At 39.7% G+C, this 18,932-nt stretch overlaps 1 protein-coding gene across 5 annotated transcripts in view; it reads left to right on the top strand.

Annotated features, from left to right (window-relative positions):
- Positions 1 to 18,932, top strand: part of RAB3GAP2 (RAB3 GTPase activating non-catalytic protein subunit 2) — an 82,297-nt gene that overhangs the window by 49,066 nt on the left and 14,299 nt on the right. For all 5 annotated transcript variants that reach the window (XM_032801342.2, XM_032801332.2, XM_075064337.1 and 2 more), the window contains exons 19-27: positions 2,011 to 2,138; positions 4,646 to 4,859; positions 6,258 to 6,355; positions 10,654 to 10,759; positions 12,538 to 12,698; positions 14,430 to 14,646; positions 15,004 to 15,177; positions 15,294 to 15,400; positions 18,806 to 18,872. In XM_032801342.2, coding sequence (XP_032657233.1) covers positions 2,011 to 2,138; positions 4,646 to 4,859; positions 6,258 to 6,355; positions 10,654 to 10,759; positions 12,538 to 12,698; positions 14,430 to 14,646; positions 15,004 to 15,177; positions 15,294 to 15,400; positions 18,806 to 18,872 — 1,272 coding nt within the window. The remainder of the gene's footprint in view (positions 1 to 2,010; positions 2,139 to 4,645; positions 4,860 to 6,257; positions 6,356 to 10,653; positions 10,760 to 12,537; positions 12,699 to 14,429; positions 14,647 to 15,003; positions 15,178 to 15,293; positions 15,401 to 18,805; positions 18,873 to 18,932) is intronic.

The following is an 18,932-nucleotide window of genomic DNA, read 5'->3' as shown; positions in this document are numbered from 1 at the left end:
TCCTCTCTCCCCCCACCTCTCCATGATGTGGCAGTCTGTGTAACTTCAGAGCTGTGGAATGAAATAGGAGTTTTTCCATTGACTTTAATGGGGTCAGGATTTCACCCTTGGAGTGTTCTGCCCAACTTTGACCTGCCTTGATCAGGGCAAGATCTGGCTTTAAATAGCTAGTATATCCACTCAAATATGAAGTCCTAAAAATACAGATTCTTATGATAAACTGTTTTCACAATGAGTTGGAAAATGTATACCTCCATTTTCATTTTGTATTTATTGAGTCCTCTTTGTTAGCTTATGTGTGCTTTATGCTCTGTCCCCTCCTTTTCCATCTGCACTCTATTCCCTGCCTAGTCACAGTAAAGAGCAAATTTGGCTGAAGTCCCTGCCTCCTAGTTTGGCTGTGTATCTGCCAGTAATATTGTGGCTAAATGGATATTCTGAACCAGATGATGGACTGTATGAATGCTGTTGTTTTGAGGAAAAGGTCAATTGATTAGCTGAACCAAACTGTTTAGGCTTCCTTTTTGGTTCCAGGATTTTTAATAGCAGAGGATCTGAGAAATGGCTGAGCTTCATAGAGAGAAAATTGTACACTGGGAATTCATTTGAGTGCACACATGGTTTGTTCAGAGACAAATCTTTGTACAGAAAAGTCAGTTTAGAATCTTTGGTTTATGTCCTTTAATGTCAGGTAAATTAATTTATCATTAAATATGATACTGGGTCTGTTGCAGGTATTGCTTAGCTAACGATGTTCTTAAGACTTGGTTTCCCACATGTGCAGATTAAGAAAGTAGGGAGACAAGGTGGGTAAGGTAATCTTTTATTGGACCAACTTCTGGTAGTGAGATAGACAAGCTTTCAAGCTCACACAGAGCTCTTCTTCAGGTCTGGGAAATGTACACTGTATGTCACAGCTGAATACAAGGTGGATGAGATTACTTAGCATAAGTAAACAGATTTCAAGCGACCATTTAAGGTGAAGTAAGAAGGTAGACTTACATCAAATGACACATTTTTTTGTTACCTAATCCCATTGTGTATATTCAGTATCTTGTTCTTCAATTTAGGCCTTAGCAGGTAGAAGACAAACTGAGTGAGCTTGCATGCTGCGTAATTATACTGAGATGTTGAATTGTGTGTTTCATGTTGCTTCACAAATGTGAGTTACCATATAAACTGCAAAAACAGCCTCCTTTAATTTGGTGTTTCCATTGTGCCTTTCAGTTTTCACAAAAAGTTGAGCTGTGAATATGCTTTTTTCGTTTGATAAAAAAGAAGAAGAAAGCACTTAATTTTGTAGTAAAATTAACTATTAATATGTTGAGGTATTAGTGCTTTTTAAAATTCTAAATTCTGGATTGATATCAATTGCATATGTGTTATCTGGCTGCCGTAGTTTTTCTAGTTGTTTTCCCAAACTCTGAAGAATTACAAATATCAGGGGATTTCTACTGATTTTTGTTAACATGGTTTCTGTTTTATCACTGAAAAACAATAATTCCCATTGTGCTGCCTCAATTTTAGTCTTGGAAACTTTATTTGCAGCTTTTTATTATGGGATTTATCATATTCACATATTGGCAGCATAAGAGAGACTAAAATTCACGCAGCATTGTAGTTTGCAAGGTACGTGCAACTTGTGTTTGCTTTTAAAAGAATAATTACTTGAGGATTGCAATCTATAGCAACCTGCATTTCCCTGATTTTTACATGCTGCTGCACAAGAAATCCTCTAAAGTAGCCTTGTGTTCAGTGTCCCATTGCAGCCCTTTTCTTGTTAAAAAATAAACCTGATACCCTTTTTGTGTTTGGGCAAAAATCATCCTTGCTTTAACTTGCCATGGATTAAACATCATCTCCTAGGCAACAGTGCGTCGAAAACATTACACTGGAATATATGTCATCTGACTCCTTTATAAGAGTTTAATGAAGCTACAAAGAACATTTCACAGCTCCAGTTCACATATTCATTCAGACTAATGTGCATCTTTATTTCTCTCTCTCCAGAGTTTTTGTGTGTTGATGAAGGGTTGCTCCAGTTTTGTGCAAATAAGTTAAAGCTGCTGCATCTATATGAGTCAGTCAGCAAACTGAATTCTTTGAGCGTGCAGCCAAGCACACCGCTCTCTGATAATGTAAGTAATGTCAAAACTTCTTTCTGTGAAAGAATTAATCATTTAGCAGGTAGATTAAATGGAATATTACTAGGGCTGTCAAGCAATTAAAAAAAATGAATCCCACTGTTAAACAGTAATAGAATACCATTTCTTTAAATATTTTTGATGTTTTCCACATTTTCAAATATATTGATTGTATTTTGTGTTGTAACTGAAAAGTGTACAGTGCTCACTTTCTATATTATTTTATTACAAATATTTTCACTATAAGAAAGAAACAAAATAAATAATATTTTTAGTTCCCTTAATACAAGTACTATAGTGCAATCTTTTTATCATGAAAGTTGAACTTACAAATATAGAATTATGTACAAAATAACTGCTCTCAAAAATAAAACAATGTAAAAACTTTAAAGCCTACAAGTCCACTCAGTCCAACTTCTTGTTCAGTCAATTGCTAAGACAAACAAGTTCGTTTACATTTGTGGGAGATAATGCTGCCCACTTCTTATTTACAGTGTCACCTGAAAGTGAGAACAGGTGATTGCATAGCACTATAGTAGGCGGAGTTACAAGATATTTATGTGCCAGATATGTTAAACATTCATATGCCCCTTCATGCTTTGACCACCATTCCAGGGCACATGCGTCCATGCTGATGATAGGTTCTGCTCGATAACGATCCAAAGTAGTGCGGACTGACGCATGTTCATGTTCATTTTCATCATTTAAGTCAGATGCCACCAGCAGAAGGTTGATTTTTCTATTATGGTAGTTCAGGTTCTGTAGTTTCCACATCGAAATGTTGCTCTTTTAAGACTTCTGAAAGCATGCTCCACACCTCATCCCTCTTAGATTTTTGGAAGGCAGTTGAATCAAATACTGTAGCTATCTTTGGAAATCTCACATTGGTACCATTTTTGCATTTTGTGAAATCTGCAATGAAAGTGTTCTTAAAATGAACATGTGCTGCATCATCATCCGAGACTTCTGTAACATGAATTATATAGCAGAGTGTGGAGTGGGTAAAACAGAGATCAGGAGACATACAATTCTCCTCCAAGGAGTTTAGTCACAAATTTAATTAACACACTTTTTTAATGAGTATCATCAGCATGGAAGCATGTCCTCTGGAATGGCAGCTTGAAGCATGGAGGAGCATATCTGTCACATAAATATCTTGCAACTCCGCCTACAAAAGTGCCATGTGATCACCTGTTCTCACTTTCAGGTGATGTAAATAAGAAGCAGGCAGCCTTATTGCCCGTAAATGTAAACAGACTTGTTAGTCTTAGTCATTGGCTGAACAAGAAATAGGATGAAGTGGACTTGTAGGTGCTGAAGTGTTATACATTATAGTACTTGTATGAGGTAAATTGAAAAATACTATGTTTTGTTTACAAATATTTCCACTGTGAAAATGATGATATAAAGTGAGCACTGTATGCTTGGTATTCTGTGTTGTAACTGAAATCAATATATTTGAAAATGTACACAAACATCCTAAAATATTTAATACATTTCAGTTGGTATTCTATTATTGTTTAACAGTTCGGTTAAAACTGTGATTAATTACGATATTTTTTTTGATTGTGATTAATTTTTTTAGTTAATCATGTGAATTAACTGTGATTAAATTGACAGCCCTAAAAATTACATGTTTTGGGGAGTTGGAGATGAAGACCGTAGGATGGCAGAACTGGTGTAAAAACACTTAAATAAATACCTGGTTAGGGCAGCTTCTGTTGAATGATCTCATGTGCTATGCAGATGCTTATTAATTGAGCCTCCTAAAAACATTGTTAGAGCTTGTCTACACTTAACAGAGGATCGACGCTATGGTGATTGATGCATCGGTGGTCGATTTAGCAGATCTAGTGAAGATACGCTAAATTGACCGCCAATTGCTCTCCTGTTGACTTCTGTACTCCACCTGATCGAGAAGTGTAAGGGGAGTCGACGAGAGAGCATCAGCCATTGACATTGCATAGTGTGGACCCCGCGGTAAGTAGATCTAAGCTACGTTGATTTGAGTTACGCTATTTGCGTAACTCAAATTGCATAACTTAGATTGACTTTTCCCTTTAGTGTAGGCAAGGCCTTAGTCACTTAGTGTGAGACAGAGCCAGGAATAGAACTCATGTCTCCTGACTCCAATCATTTGTCTTTAGTGCAGAAGGCTTTTCTTTATCCTTTTTGGGAGGAGGAATTAGTTCTGGAAACTATCTTGTGACCAAATCTGCCCTGTGTCTAGTACTTTAAACAGATCTACAAAATGTTCTACTTCATATTTTGGGTTACTTTTAGTATCATTACAGAAGTCTCTGTGTATACACTGAATTTAGGCATTACAGAACCTTGCAATATGTCTGCCCAATTTGCAAGGTAGCTGCTTTCTCAAGAATTTTTGGCTAATTAAAAAAGCAGAGAGAAATTGGATGTGGGGAATAAGTATGTTTAAAGCTCCAAATATAAACATACATAGGGTCATTATTTACTGTAGTTTTAATCTTTCTGCTTTTAAGGATTTGGCTAAATTACTCAGGCTAGATGAAAGAGAGTTTGCTAGGCTCCAGACGTTATTGGAAAACTACAAGCAAGAGAACACCCAAACCACCGTTCGATTTGCTGATGACAAAGATGGTATATTGCCTGTGAAAATGTTCTTGGAGTATTTAGAATGTGAAAAGGACATGATTCTAGTGAAGAAACTAGATGAAGGAGAATACGTGGCTTTAGGTAAGAGGTCTTGAAGGACTAGTGTTTGCCAGATTAATGCTTTGTTCTGTTTTCGTCTAACTTAAAAACCTGGGTAAGACAGGGCTCAAAACATTTACTGGATGGACATTTACTAGTCAGAGGACTACAGTTATTAATTAGACACTGAAATAAAAGAAGGCAGAGGCTCTCCAGTTAGATCAAGGGGCATTGCTAGGGCAAGAAACTCACACTTTCTCCTTAGCTGCAGGGCACAGGGTGCTGGAATTCCCATCAGTGTGTTGCCTCTCAACCTCCTGTACCAAGCTGCCTCCTTGGAGTGAGAAGGAAAGTATATCTCAACTGCCCACTTGTCTCACTCCCTCATGCCACTTCCCACCTGCAAAGGGCACCTCATATTAGCAGATATCAAATTAGGCCTTTCTGCCCAACTGTTTAACATATGCCAAATTAGCATATTTGTGAGGCAAATGGAGGAACTGGAGCTGAAGAATTCCAGGGTTGCCTACCTTTATGTCTGTGTGAACACCAAGGCCCTTTCTAGGGTAGCCAAGAATCTACTTCTGTGGAGTTCTCCTATGTCTCCTCCAAAATATTGTACTTGGGTTTTAAAACCAGGACAGAGTCACCAAGTGTCTCGCTGACCATAACCACCAATAGACAAGCTGTCACAATAGACAGCTGAGGTACTGTAAGCTAGTGGTATAAATAATGACAACAAAATATAAACCATAATGTAAACTTTCTCCTGAGTTTAGCTTTGTTTCCTAGAAGAGAGCCCCTGTGCCCCTACTTCCCTCGGCCTCAGACACATCCAACCATTTGTATACTAATAGGACTCTCATGATCTGACACCAGAGTGAGTCAGCAAAAATAGCTCTGGTTCTCTATGCTGGGTCCTAAAACATGCCACCATGGCACACAGACATGGATTATTTGGCAGCTAAATTTGCTTTCATACATATTCTACTTTTTAAACTCTTCTCTCAATTGAATGATAATACGTATAATCTGAACTGGTACAATCTGTCTTACATTGTTATATAGCTGTTTGTCCACATACTCTACTTGCCTTCCCTTCTTCCTTGTTTTTGGGAAAAAAAAGAAAAGTAAAATAGTCATTCCAAAACAGGGCTGCTCTGTGTATCCCACTTCCTGCTAGCTGTCCGGAAGTATCTCCTTGTCTATCTATGGATCCACAAGATCCCCACCAGCCAAAGAGAGGCTGTGATCTGGCCAGGTCAGTGAGCCTTTCCTTCTTTGTTCCCAGGAAAGTTAAAAAATATTAGGATATTCCACTGTTTGCTTAAAGCTCCCTTGCCTCAAGTCCAGTAAGTCCTGATCTGTCTGGTGAACCAGTCATCTGCATGTTGAGTGTTTGATCACTGTAGATGTAGCTGATGTGTTGTTTGTTTTTAGGGAGCTTTTTTTTCTGGAAATGTTTGTGTGGAGAGAGTTCCACAGAGAAAATGTGCCATACACTGGAGTCTGCAGGATTTAGCCCTCAGTTATTATTGGTAAGATACTGATTTAATTGTGTTTCCTACTTTTTACCAAAATATTCATGAATTTAAACATGGCAATGCCGAAAAAATTTCCCAATTTACAATATTGACCTTTAAGCACTGCATGTAACCATGTACACTTAGCATGTTAGTGTCTGGCCTTCTGTCCTTTTTCAGGTTCGTAAATCCCTCAGAAGGTTTCTAACCATTAGAGGAGTGAAGTTCTGGAACAGCCTTCCAAGGGGAGTAGTGGGGGCAAAAGACATATCTGGCTTCAAGACTAAGCTTGATAAGTTTATGGAGGGGATGATATGATGGGCTAGCCTAATATTGGCAATTAATTGATCTTTGTTTATTAGCAGGTAAATATGCCCAATGGTCTGTGATGGGATGTTAGATGGGGTGGAATCTGAGTTACTATTAGCCTTAGAGAGCTGCAAATAATGAACACAGCATATCTAGTGGCAAATAGATTAGATTTTTAAAAAATCTTTTGATAATCTACATAATAGGTAGGTAGATTTATATATAAGGTATGAGTTTCTTTAAGCTGACAATGTCTCTTTAGAGTAAAGGCAGTACAATAGGCAATGTCCCACTTCAGGGTCCTGACAGACCCAATGATTTTTTTTTTTCTTGAACATGAGGCTTGTTATGAAATGCACAGACCATTTTTATAGTGCAGAGTAGATATTTTGTCTGTTTTTTCCCCTCCTGTAACCTGCTCTGCTGCTAAGTTTTACCTCCAAAGCAGGTGTAATTAAAGGCAACTGAGGTTTTAACAGATTACTAAGGCCTTAACCTACAATTAAAAGTTTGGCAGTATAGCTATACTGGCAAAATGCTTGTAGTATAGATGCACCTTACACCTGCAAGGAAGAGCTTTTTGTGTGTTACAGTTTATACCTGTTTAGCAAGTGGAATAAGCCCTACAGTAGAAGCACTTTTATGCCGGTATTCGTGTGTCTACAGTAGAGCTTTTGCTAGGATAGAAAAAATTGCAGAAAAAAATAACACAACTAACCAACATTGCTTTTCTGGCCAAAGCTTCTAGCATAGACCTGGCATCAGTCTTCTGTAGGATTTAATATTCCTAATGTCTAATTTAGTCATTTTTCAGAGTTGAATCACTTCTATTTGCCATTTGTATTTTGCATGTTGCAAGTATTGTATTCCATTTATGTAACCTTTATGTAGGTAGAGTATCAGTCTGTGTGTTCAGGAAGTGAGAGTCTGCCAGAGAGCAGCAGTTTGCTATAATCTCTGTAGTCGTTTTGGGGCTATTGCTAGAGGGAATCACTCAGTCAGCATCTTGTGTCCAAATAAACATGAATACCACCATTACTTGCAATTTTGGAAAGATCACAAGACTACCAAAACATAATGTAAAGTAACTGCCTTCTGTAATTTATAAGTTTGTTCAACTACACACACAATAAATTTCTTAATTAGCATTTCACTATGATGTTTAGAACACTAAATTAGCTATTTCTCAATATTTCTGTTGCTTTGCATGAGTATTAGGAATTGTGACTCTTGATACCAAAGGGTTAATTGAATCCAAATATAATTTGGAGTCTATAGAGTAATTAGCTGGGTTGAGAAGATGACGTAATAGTTAAACTGATCTTTCAGTCTCTAATATTAAATGCATCAAACCCTTGTATTACCTTTTAATAATCTTAATATACCGTCCTCTACAAATAACTACTTGTTTAGCTAACATTCATTACTTGCCTTACTATAACTCCCTTTAATTTTAGAAAACAATTTATTTGATCAGTGATTTCCCTCCCCCCCGATGCTCACCTCTCTCAAAAAAACAAAAAACAAAAAAAACCACCAAAAAAACAACTAAATCCTAGTTTGGCTTCTGTACTATGTGTGTACTTTTTAACTTCAGCTACATATGCTCATTTCTTACAGCCTATGTTCATTGTCTCTTGCATGTTTTATCTTCTTCTAACTCTGGCACTTTCCCATCCCAGACTTATGACTGAAGCACTGATCTTAATCTTTTCTCTTTTTAAGAAACTGCTGCTCCCTGCCTTTATTTTGCAATCGATATAATAACCTAATACTAATTTTGTCCAGGTTGAGACTGAGTTTTTTTTACTGAAATTGTCTGTCTGCCAGTTCATGAGAGGAGTTTGTCCCAAGGGATCATTTTTTTGTAATAGGAAGATTGCTGAAATGTGGTACTGTTACACTTAAAAGCATTGTCATATGACATATCGTCTGCAGCACACCAATAAACTCTTTATTTCGATGTATTATAACATGGTTCCAGGGATCATACATTTTCTCTCAACTCTAAGGAGTTATGTTGGAGAAAATAAATAAGAAGAAAACAAAGAAAGAAGAAGTGGGGCCGCTATACACTGAGGATGGAATGGAGGTTAAGGATAACCTAGGCATGGCCCAATATCTAAATAAGTACTTTGCCTCAGTCTTTAATAAGACAGTGAGAGTTTTAGGATATGGAGATATATAACGGGAAGAGAATAGAGGTGAATTACCGGCATCTGAGTAAAGCCAAACTTGAACAGCTAAATGGGACCAAAATCAAGAGGCCCGAACAACCCATCCAAGATATAAAAGAACTGAGCGCATAAAAGAGTGCTAGCCCCGTAGCGAGAAAATTTTTAATTCAATCGTAAACCAGGGGTGTACCCGTAGACTCTGAAATTGCTAACTAGTTCCTATTGTAGAAAAAAAAAAATGATCCGGGTAACATAGCCTGTTAGTTTTGACATCTGTAGTATGTAAATGTCTGGAAAAAATTTTGAAAGGAGAAAGTAAGTTAAGAACAATGAGTCAAATGTAATTGGACAAATTGCAACATGATAACTAAAGGAGATCGTTGCCCAAAACCAACCTGAATCCCTCTTTGAGAAGCTGACAGATACTATACCAAGGATGCGTAGATTCTATTTACCTCGAGTTTCAATAAAGCATTCGACACGGTCCAACATGGGAACTGTTAATTAAATTGGAAAAGAATGGGAAAAGTATGCAAGTTGTAAGTGATAAGGAACGGTTAAAGGGAAGAACCCACGGTCGTACATGAGAGGGAACGTCAGCCTGGAGAGGAGTTACCTATGGAGTCCCCTCAAGATGTTGAACCAATCTTTTAACCTTTATTACGACCTGGCAAAAAGAAGCGGAATGTGCTAATAAAGCTGCAGATGAACAACAAGCTGGAGTATGGCTAACACAGAGAAAGACCGGGATACTATAACAGGAAGAATCTGACCACCCTGCTAAACTGAGAAAGTAAGAGAAAAACATAATAGAAGTGCAAGGTCAATGCACTTAGGATTAATAAAAATTTAGATAGACAATTGGACGCATCATTGGAAAGCAACAGAGGAGAAAAAGAAGGACCTTGGGGTAATTGGTCGATAGCAAAGGATGTCACTGAGCCGCCATGCGATAATTGGCCGTTAAAAAAGCAAAATGTGTTTTAGGGTGCATCAGGCGAGTATCCAGCAAGGAAAGGAAGGTGTTAATTAACCATTATAATAAGGCGCTGTGAGACCCCACCTGGAAATAGGTCAGTTCCGGTTCCCATGTTTAGAAAGATGATTCAAACTGAAACAGGTTCAAGACGGGCACGTGATCCAGGAAAAGAAACGCCTGAAGCAGACTCAAGGAGCTTGCTGTTGCCTGCCAAGGGGCGGGGTAATCCTTGCTCTATATAAATAATGGGGACTTGGAGGAATTATTAACCTTGTACTAATTAGGCACAAGCAAATGGTAAAAACTGGTTTTTGACTGAAATAGACCAAGTTTCTAAACCATTTAGATGGTTCTGCCGCCTTCCGAGGAATAGTGGCCAAGACTACGGCTTTAAAACTAAGCTGATAATATATGAGGGAATGATAATAGGAGTTTAATTTGGCAAATTGTCTGGTTAAGCAGATATCCCATGTCTGGAGATGGATGGATGGCTGAGTTTACTGCAGGTCTTTCCTGGGTCTGCTGGTGATCTGCCCCATGCTCAGGTTAGCTGATCGCAATTTTGGGCGGAAGGATTTCATCAGGCGGATGGCGGCCGGGTTTCGCCTTCCCTCTCAGCCTCGCGGCAATGGTACTTGCTGGGGATTCTGCAGCTGAAGTCTTCAAGACCACAATTTTGAGGACTTCAAAATACTTCATCATGGGTTTAGGGTTGTTATAAAAGTGGATGGGTAGGGTTCTGTGGCCTGCTTTGTGCAGGAGGTCAGACTAGATGATCATATTGGTCCCTTCTGACCTACGAGTCTGAGTCTTTGATGTTATAAATATTCCACTTTTTTCTCCTCCAGACTCTGCTTCTCAGTGTGTGGCTTTACAAGGAAAAAGATATCCTAGATGAACCACAGTCTATATGCTGTCTTCACACTACACTGTCCCTTCTGAGCAAAATGAAAGGTGAAATACACGTTCCTAATCTTAAAATGTCTCTGTCAGATAAAACTAGTATTCGTGATGGTCAGAAACATGCCATTCTGACAATCTGTACTGCTCTGTAAATAAAGCAAACCCAGCTAAATATTGCTTGATTGCATTTTATAATAAGCAAGTTATAGGGTTATTTGAAAGTACAATTCAAGACTGTTTCCGCTTACAGCGACTGGAAGATTTGAAATTTTGGCTTGGATCCATAGAAACACAGAGATTTAAGGACCTTGGTTCCAGTGTCAGTTTGAAGTGAATGATGTCTCTGGAGGGATTTCCTTTTTAAAAAAAAACTTTTTTTTCCTTTTAACAATATCCATTTTCAAACCATGTCCCATTCTCTCTACAGCCACCACCTTGGCTTTTGAGAACAATCCTGTAATGGAATGCATTTGGGTTTTTCCCCCTCAAAAGTTCTTGATCCTGCACCTGATGTGTGTGGTGGTTGTTTTTATCCATACTTGTTAATTATTCCCCTCCTATTCAAGCCTTCCAGAATGCCTTTGTTCAGCCCCATTACTACAACTACAACATCCATTTTGAGTTTCTTGCTCTGAAGCATGTAGTGACTGCACATCTCTGCAACTTCAGTACAGCATAGGGTTGCCAGGTGTCTGCATTCCTATTGGCCGGGAACCGCAGCTGATGGGAGCTGGAGTGGTGGTGCCTGTGGTAGGAGTAATGTGCAGAGCCTTCTCCCCTCCCTTCCCCCGCCTAGGAGCTGGACCTGCTGACTGCTTCCGGGGTGCAGCGTGGTACCAGGACAGGGAGGGAGTCTGCCTTAGCCGTGCTGTGCTTCCAACTGGGAGCCACCTGAGGGAAGCCCTTGCCCCAGCTCTGAGCCACCCTGCCCCAAACCCGCAGCCCCCTCCTGCACTCCAAACACCTCATTCCTGGTCCCACCCCAGAGCCTGCACTCCCAACCGCCTGCCTCAACCCGTAGCCCCCTTCCACACTCCGAATCCCTTGGTCCCACCCTCCAGGCTGGAGTCCCCTCCTGTGCCTCAAATCCCTCATCCCCAGCCCCTGCCCAGACACTCACCCCCAGACCAGAGCCTGTACCCCCTCCCATAACCAACCCCCCAGCCTCAACCTGCAGTCCCCTCCCACATTCCAAACCCCTCAGCCCCACCCCCAGCCTGAAACCCCCTCCTACACCTCAAACCCCTCATCCCCAGCTCCACCCCAGAGACCGCACCTCCAGCTAGAGCCCTCACCCCCTCCTGCATCTCAACCCCAGCCAAGTGAAAGTGAGTGAGGATGAGGGCTGGCCTACACTATAGGGGAAAATCGATCTTAGATACGCACTTCACGTAGCTGAAGTCGAAGTATCTAAGATCGAATTACTCACCGTCCTCACGGCGCGGGATCGATGTCCGTGGCTCCCCCCTGTCGATTCCGCAACTCCTCTCGGCTTGGTGGAGTTCCGGAATCGATATAAGCATTATTCGGGGATGTATCATATTTTGCAAACCCTCAACCAGGACTTGATGGAATCTCAGTAGTTCATACTCTGCACTTCATTATAAAGACTGGTTGAGATCTAGAAATTGTGGATGAAAAGCTGAGAGAAAGATAACTTGGTCGCTATTACAGATTAAATAAATTTGTTCAGTTACAGATGCTGTATTTAACCACCTTATGTTTTAACAGTTAAAGGCAAATTCAGCTTCCAAAGTCAGGTTGTTACTCTGCTAGTTTATCTCTTAACACAGCCAGGTGATTATTTTCCCCTCCTTTTGTTTCTACAGTTGCGATAGATGAGTCATGGGATTCTCAGTCAGTTTCCCCCTGGTGGCAGCAAATGCGCACAGCTTGTATTCAGTCTGAAAATAATGGAGCTGCCTTATTATCTGCACACGTTGGGCATTCCGTAACTGCACAGATCACTGACAGCATGGCAGAAAAAAAAGTAAGTAAATCTGAGACTTCTCGCTCCCTACAGCAATAATTGTGTCAGATCCATGCACAGCTCCTGCCCTTTCACTCAGTAACACTCAGAAACCAGCATAAAACACACAGTGCTCTGGGATAGGACTCAAAGGAACAGAAGCCTGGAAACTTGTAGGTTTGAGCTTGCAAATTAATCTGCCCAGGTGTATGAATTGTATAGCATATTGGCTTGCAATGCCTATCTGGAGATACCTACAGTATGTTTTACAGTGTGAATTTAAGGGTGTCTCTTGACATTGAATAAGTTGAGGTTTTGCAAGATCAAAAGAGTCACTTAAAGGGAGACCAGCTGGAAGCCTAGTTGATTTAAAAAGCTAAACTTTTAAGTTGTTTTGGATACTGCCTAACTGCCAGTTTCTGACCGTGTGAATATTTTTAAATTGACTAATTAAAAAAAAAAAAAAAAAAAAAGTTCCTGATTATCTAAATCCCCTCCCCCTTCCATCGTAATGTTCTGATTTTTTTTAAGTGTTAAAAGCATTATGCTGCTCTCTTGTTGTTTGTAAGAAGGGTCTTTTCAGCAAGAGAAAAAATTAACTATACGGGAGAAACTGTGAAACTGACTGTACACAAACTGCTGTTAAATGTCCAAAGGCTGAAATTCACTCCTGCACAGAAGTCCAGCATGAGACTTAGGCATTCCTTAAGCCCTATATTGACGGAGTAGCTGGAATTTAAGTACCTTATAAATTTCCCCTGAAGTCTACTGGGGGGCCAGGAGAAGGGAATTTTGTTTCTAATCTGTTATAGTAGTAATTGAAACAGTGGGCTAAAAACATTAAACAGAAGGTTGCTTTTTTTTTTAAGTGACTGTGTCCCATTAATGTTGCTCTAATTCACCCATTGGTGCAATGGATTGTATTTACTGTGCACCCATTTTTAATACCGTGCACGTATTCTGCTCACTAATCCATCTTTGCCAAGATTTAGACTAATATTTCAGATCCACCCTTAAATTTCAAACAGCCCCAATTAAAAAATAATAATAAAAAAAATCTAACAACCACAAGTTTTTTTCCTTTTCCCCAAAGCGGAATTTCCTCCCAAGAAATATATTGATCTGAGGCCTAGTTGATATTCGGTCATGGACTGCTGACAGCATTAGGGTCCGATATCTCCTCATGACTCTACAGAGCTAGAAATTGGAACTTTGCACCATTGATTGCAGAAGTTATTTGCAGATTCCCAGGTTTCCAATGCAAAACAAAGCATTGCTTATAGACATGGAAGGCACAAAGATATCAGTATAAAATCATGATGTTTTTATATAGAAAAGGTGATAGAACTGTATTTAGGTGAAATGTTTTGGATACAGTGGGAAGTTGAAATGGTGGAAGGTTAAGTCTGTGTATGAAGGGTAAATGCACAAGATATTGGTATCAATGGAAAGTAGTTGGTGAGGAAAGGGTGGTCGGTTTTTTTGTAGCCCATGTTCAAAATGAATATGATGTAGGGAAAGTAGGTGTAAGAGGGTGTCTGGTCTACAGGTGGATGTTTGGCCAGAAACAGACTGAGGTTTTTGGAATATGTGGTGGTGCACATTTTATGTGGATACTTTTACATGTATATGTGTATTTTAAGAAATTGTGAGACCTGTGAGTGAATTTGAATATTGATTTATTTTGTATAACTGTTCATTCTCCATCTACAGCTGGTCTGCAAAAAGCTCACAACCAACCTCCTTTGTTAGTTTTCCCAAACAGTTGTAGGTGCTGACACAGATTCCTGGGAAGCACTTTCCCTTGATACTGAATATTGGAAACTTCTACTGAAACAATTAGAAGATTGTTTGATACTTCAAACACTATTGCACAGTAAAGTGAGAACGAGGACAACCAGAGTATCATCTCTGCAGGCTGAGCCACTCTCCAGACTCTCTGTAAAGAAGTTGCTTGAAGGAGGGAAAGGTATACTCTCTTGCAAAGCAGATTTGATAAACTTCCTTACTGATTCTATCACTCTTACTCCAGTGAATGGCACCTTATTTTCGGAGTAGTCTCATTGGGATTATGTTAATTAAATTAATTATTTTAAAATAGTAAAAATTACATATTTCATTTCTTTTCTGGAGACTGCGGTAGGCTTCTAACCAATTACTTATTTGAGGTCTTCTAATTGACATAAAAATTATACAATTAATGATTTGTGTTAACAAATAAATGAGTCTCTTCCCTTGTTACCTATGTTTTAGATCCAAGTTTACTACCTCTAAAATGCAGCTGGCAAACTTTGACTGTGCCTTATACTTTCCTTTTGCATCTTAGGAGGTATTGCTGATAGTGTAGCAAAATGGATTTTCAAACAAGACTTCAGTCCCATGATACTGAAGCTGGCACAATGGAAAAAAGAGACAGAAAGTACAGAGGAACCTGTAGAAATTGACAAGAATGTTTCCCTTGAGAATCAAGGAGCAGAGACGGGCATGGAAACAATCCTAGGTAAAAATACAAAGTAATTTCTTCTCAGAGGACTGAGTTGGCTGAATTATTTTGAATTAGTCGAAATTGTGAATAGGATGAAAAAGTTGTCTCTAATTTCTTCAATTATGTTTTAGAGTTGCTGCATTTAGCATATCAGCAGTTTCCTTGTAGTCTTGAATTGGATATATTACACACACACTGTTGTTGGGAATATGTAGTGCAATGGAATAAAGATCCGGAGGTAATGTAATCTGATTTTTTTGGTATACTTATACTTGGGTATAATTTACTTATTGAAGCTAAATTTTTTTAAAGGAAATTAATCAAAATTAGACTGTGATAAATGGGAGCACAAATTTAAGCAATGAAGAAGAGAAAGTCTTTAGATCAGGGGCGGGCAAACTTTTTGGCCTGAGGGCAACATCAGGTTTTTGGAATTGTATAGAGGGCTGGTTAGGGGAGGGGGGTGTGGCCCAGACCCCACCCCGTATCTGCTCTCCCTGCCCCATCCACACCATCCCTGGCTCAGTCCCCTGACCGCCCTCAGAACCCCCGCCCTTGACTGGCCCCGTCACCCCATCCAACCCCCCCTCCATCCTAAGTAATTGGGTGTCCTCAGAACCTCCGCCCCTGACTGGACCCCTGTCCCATCCAACCACTCCTTTTCCCTGTCCCCTGACTGCCCCCAGAACCCCTGTCCCTGAGTGCCCCCCGCCTTCCCATCCACCTCCCCCCTTCCTGACTGCCTCCCCGGACTCCTGTCCGCATTCAACCTCCCTGTTCCCCCGCTCCCTGCCCTGTTAACGTGCTGTCTGGAGCACTGGTGACTGGCTGTGCACCACGCAGCACAGAGCACCAGGTCAGGCTGGGCTCAGCACGCTGCCCCAGGAGCTTGCTGCCCCAGGAGCTTGCAGCCCCACCGCCCAGAGCATTGTGCCGGCGGCGGAGTGAGCTGAGGCTGCAGGGGAGGGGGAACAGCAGGGGAGGGGCTGGGGGCTAGCTTCCCAGGCCAGGAGCTCAGGAGCTAGGCAGGAGGGTCTGGCCTGCGGGCCGTAGTTTGCCTACCTCTGTCTTAGATGCTGGGGATATAGGATATCATCCACCAAGACAAGAAGGTCTGTTTATGCCAGACAGAAAGACAATGTCAGTCTTATTGGGAAAAGGGGAAGTTCTTTGTAAGAACATAAGAACGGCCATACTGGGTCAGACCAAGGGTCCATCCAGCCCAGCATCCTGCCGACAGCGGCCAATGCCAGGTGCCCCAGAGGGAGTGAACCTAACAGGCAATGATCAAGTGATCTCTCTCCTGCCATCCATCTCTGCCCTCTGACAAACAGAGGCTAGGGATACTATTCCTTAACTATCCATTAATGGACTTAACCTCCATGAATTTATCTAATTCTCTTTTAAACCCTGCTACAGTCCTAGCCTATAGTCAGGCAAGGAGTTCCACAGGTTAACTGCGCTGTGTGATGAAGAACTTCCTTTTATTTGTTTTAAACCTGCTGCCCATTAATTTCATTTGATGGCCTCAATTCTTATATTATGAGAACAAGTAAATCACTTTTCCTTATTCACTTTCTACACACCACTCATGATTTTACATACCTCTATCATATCCCCCCTTAGTCTCCTCTTTTCCAAGCTGAAAAGTCCTAGCCTCTTTAATCTCGCCTCATATAGGACCCGTTCCAACCCCCTACTCATTTTAGTTGCCCTTCTCTGAACCTTTCCTAATGCCAGTATATCTTTTTTGAGATGAGGAGACCACATCTGTGTGCAGTATCCAAGATGTGGGCGTACCATGGATTTATATAAGAGCAATAAGAGATTCTCCATATTATTCTCTATCCCTTTTTTAATGATTCCTAGCATCCTGTGTGCTTTTTGGCTGCACACTGCGTGGACGTCTTCAGAGAACTGTCCATGATGACTCCAAGATCTCTTTCCTGATTAGTTGTAGCTAAATTAGCTCCCATCATATTGTTGGGGATATTTTTTCCAGCGTGCATTACTTTACATTTATCCACATTAAATTTCATTTGCCATTTTTTGCCCAATTACTTAGTTTTGTGAGATCTTTTTGAAGTTCTTCACTATCTGCTTTGGTCTTAACTGTCTTGAGTAGTTTAGTATCATCTGCAAACTTTGCCACTTTCTTTCTCCAGATCATTTATGAATAAGTTGAATAGGATTGGTCCTAGGAGTGACTCTTGGGGAACACTACTAGTTACCCCTCTCCATTCTGAGAATTTACCATTTATTCCTTTTGTTCCCTGTCTTTTAACCAGTTCTCAATCCATGAAAGGATTTCCCCTCTTATCCCGTGACAACTTAATTTATGTAACAGCTTTTGGTGAGGGACCTTTTCAAAGGCTTTCTGGAAATCTAAGAACACTATATCCACTGGATTCCTCTTGTCCACATGTTTTCTGACCCCTTCAAAGAACTCTGATTAGTAAGACATGATTTCCCTTTACAGAAACCATGTTGACTTTTTTGCCCAACAATTTATGTTCTTTTATGTGTCTGACAATTTTATTCTTTACTATTGTTTCAACTAATTTGCCCAGTACTGACATTAGACTTACCGGTCTATAATTGCCGGGATCACCTCTAGAGCCCTTTTAAAATATTGGCGTGAATTAGCTTTCATATTTCTGATTTGAAATATTGCATAGCTCACAAATACACAATGCTGATCTGGTTAGGGTTACTTTACTGCACTATCTTTCTCTGAGTGGATTTGTAGGCTCTAAAGTTTTACGTTATTTCATTTTTGAGTGCAGTTATTTTTGTATATAATTCTACATTTGTAAGTTCAACTTTCATGATAGATTGCACTACGGTACTTGTATTAGGTGAATTGAAAATACTATTTCTTTTATTTTTTACAATGCAAATATTTGTAATAAAAAATACGAAGTGAGCACTGTATACTTTGTATTCTGAGTTGTAATTGAAAGCAATATATTTGAAAATGTGGAATACATCCACAAGTATTTAAATAAATGGTATTCTATTATTAACAGTGGGATTAATCGCGGTTAATTTTTTTAATCATTTGACTACTTGTAACTGCTCCCTTAAGTTCTGATGCTGGGAGGGTGCTGAACATCGAGTTCGTAACTGAGGTCAGCATCTCTCAGACTCAGTAAATCTGTGATGTCGGGCACCTCACTGCATAGTTAAGGTTCATCTTACTCTGGATTTTTTAAAGATGGACTCTAAAACAGACTTATTTTTGGTAAACTATTGTTTTAGTTTTTTAAAACAAATAAAATTGTATTTGCAAGATGAACCATCAGCAGTCAAGAGAGGTACATTTCTGCAAGAAATGTGTTGTCAGCATATAAACTAAAACAAACTCTGGAAAATTACATTAGAATTGCAGTGTTCAGTGATGACTCGCTTATGTGGCATTGATATGTATATGCATTTGCTTGATGGTAAGAGATGAAATTAATATAACAAATCTTGTAATAAAAGAAATCCTAAAATATTCTTTAACTGGAAAATGAGTTCCTTGAAAACCATCTGCATTAACATCTTTTTAAGAATTCACAATTTGTTTTTGAAACTGCCACTGAATAATTGAATAATGTGTTCGTTTTTTTTTTTTATTCTTCTTCCCCCTTTATATAAGGAAGCACATTTTCTCATTAGATCTATAGATCACCTCAGATGCATTGTTAATGCCCACATACAGCATGGTAAGTACAAAACTATTGTTAAAGAACATCCTTGATAAAATTTCAAGAGTGCAAAATAAA

Source organism: Chelonoidis abingdonii, chromosome 3 (genome assembly GCF_003597395.2).
Source record: "Chelonoidis abingdonii isolate Lonesome George chromosome 3, CheloAbing_2.0, whole genome shotgun sequence".
NCBI lineage: Eukaryota > Metazoa > Chordata > Testudines > Testudinidae > Chelonoidis > Chelonoidis abingdonii.
Note: the sequence above shows the minus strand (reverse complement) of the source record. Positions and strands in the feature narration are given on the sequence as shown.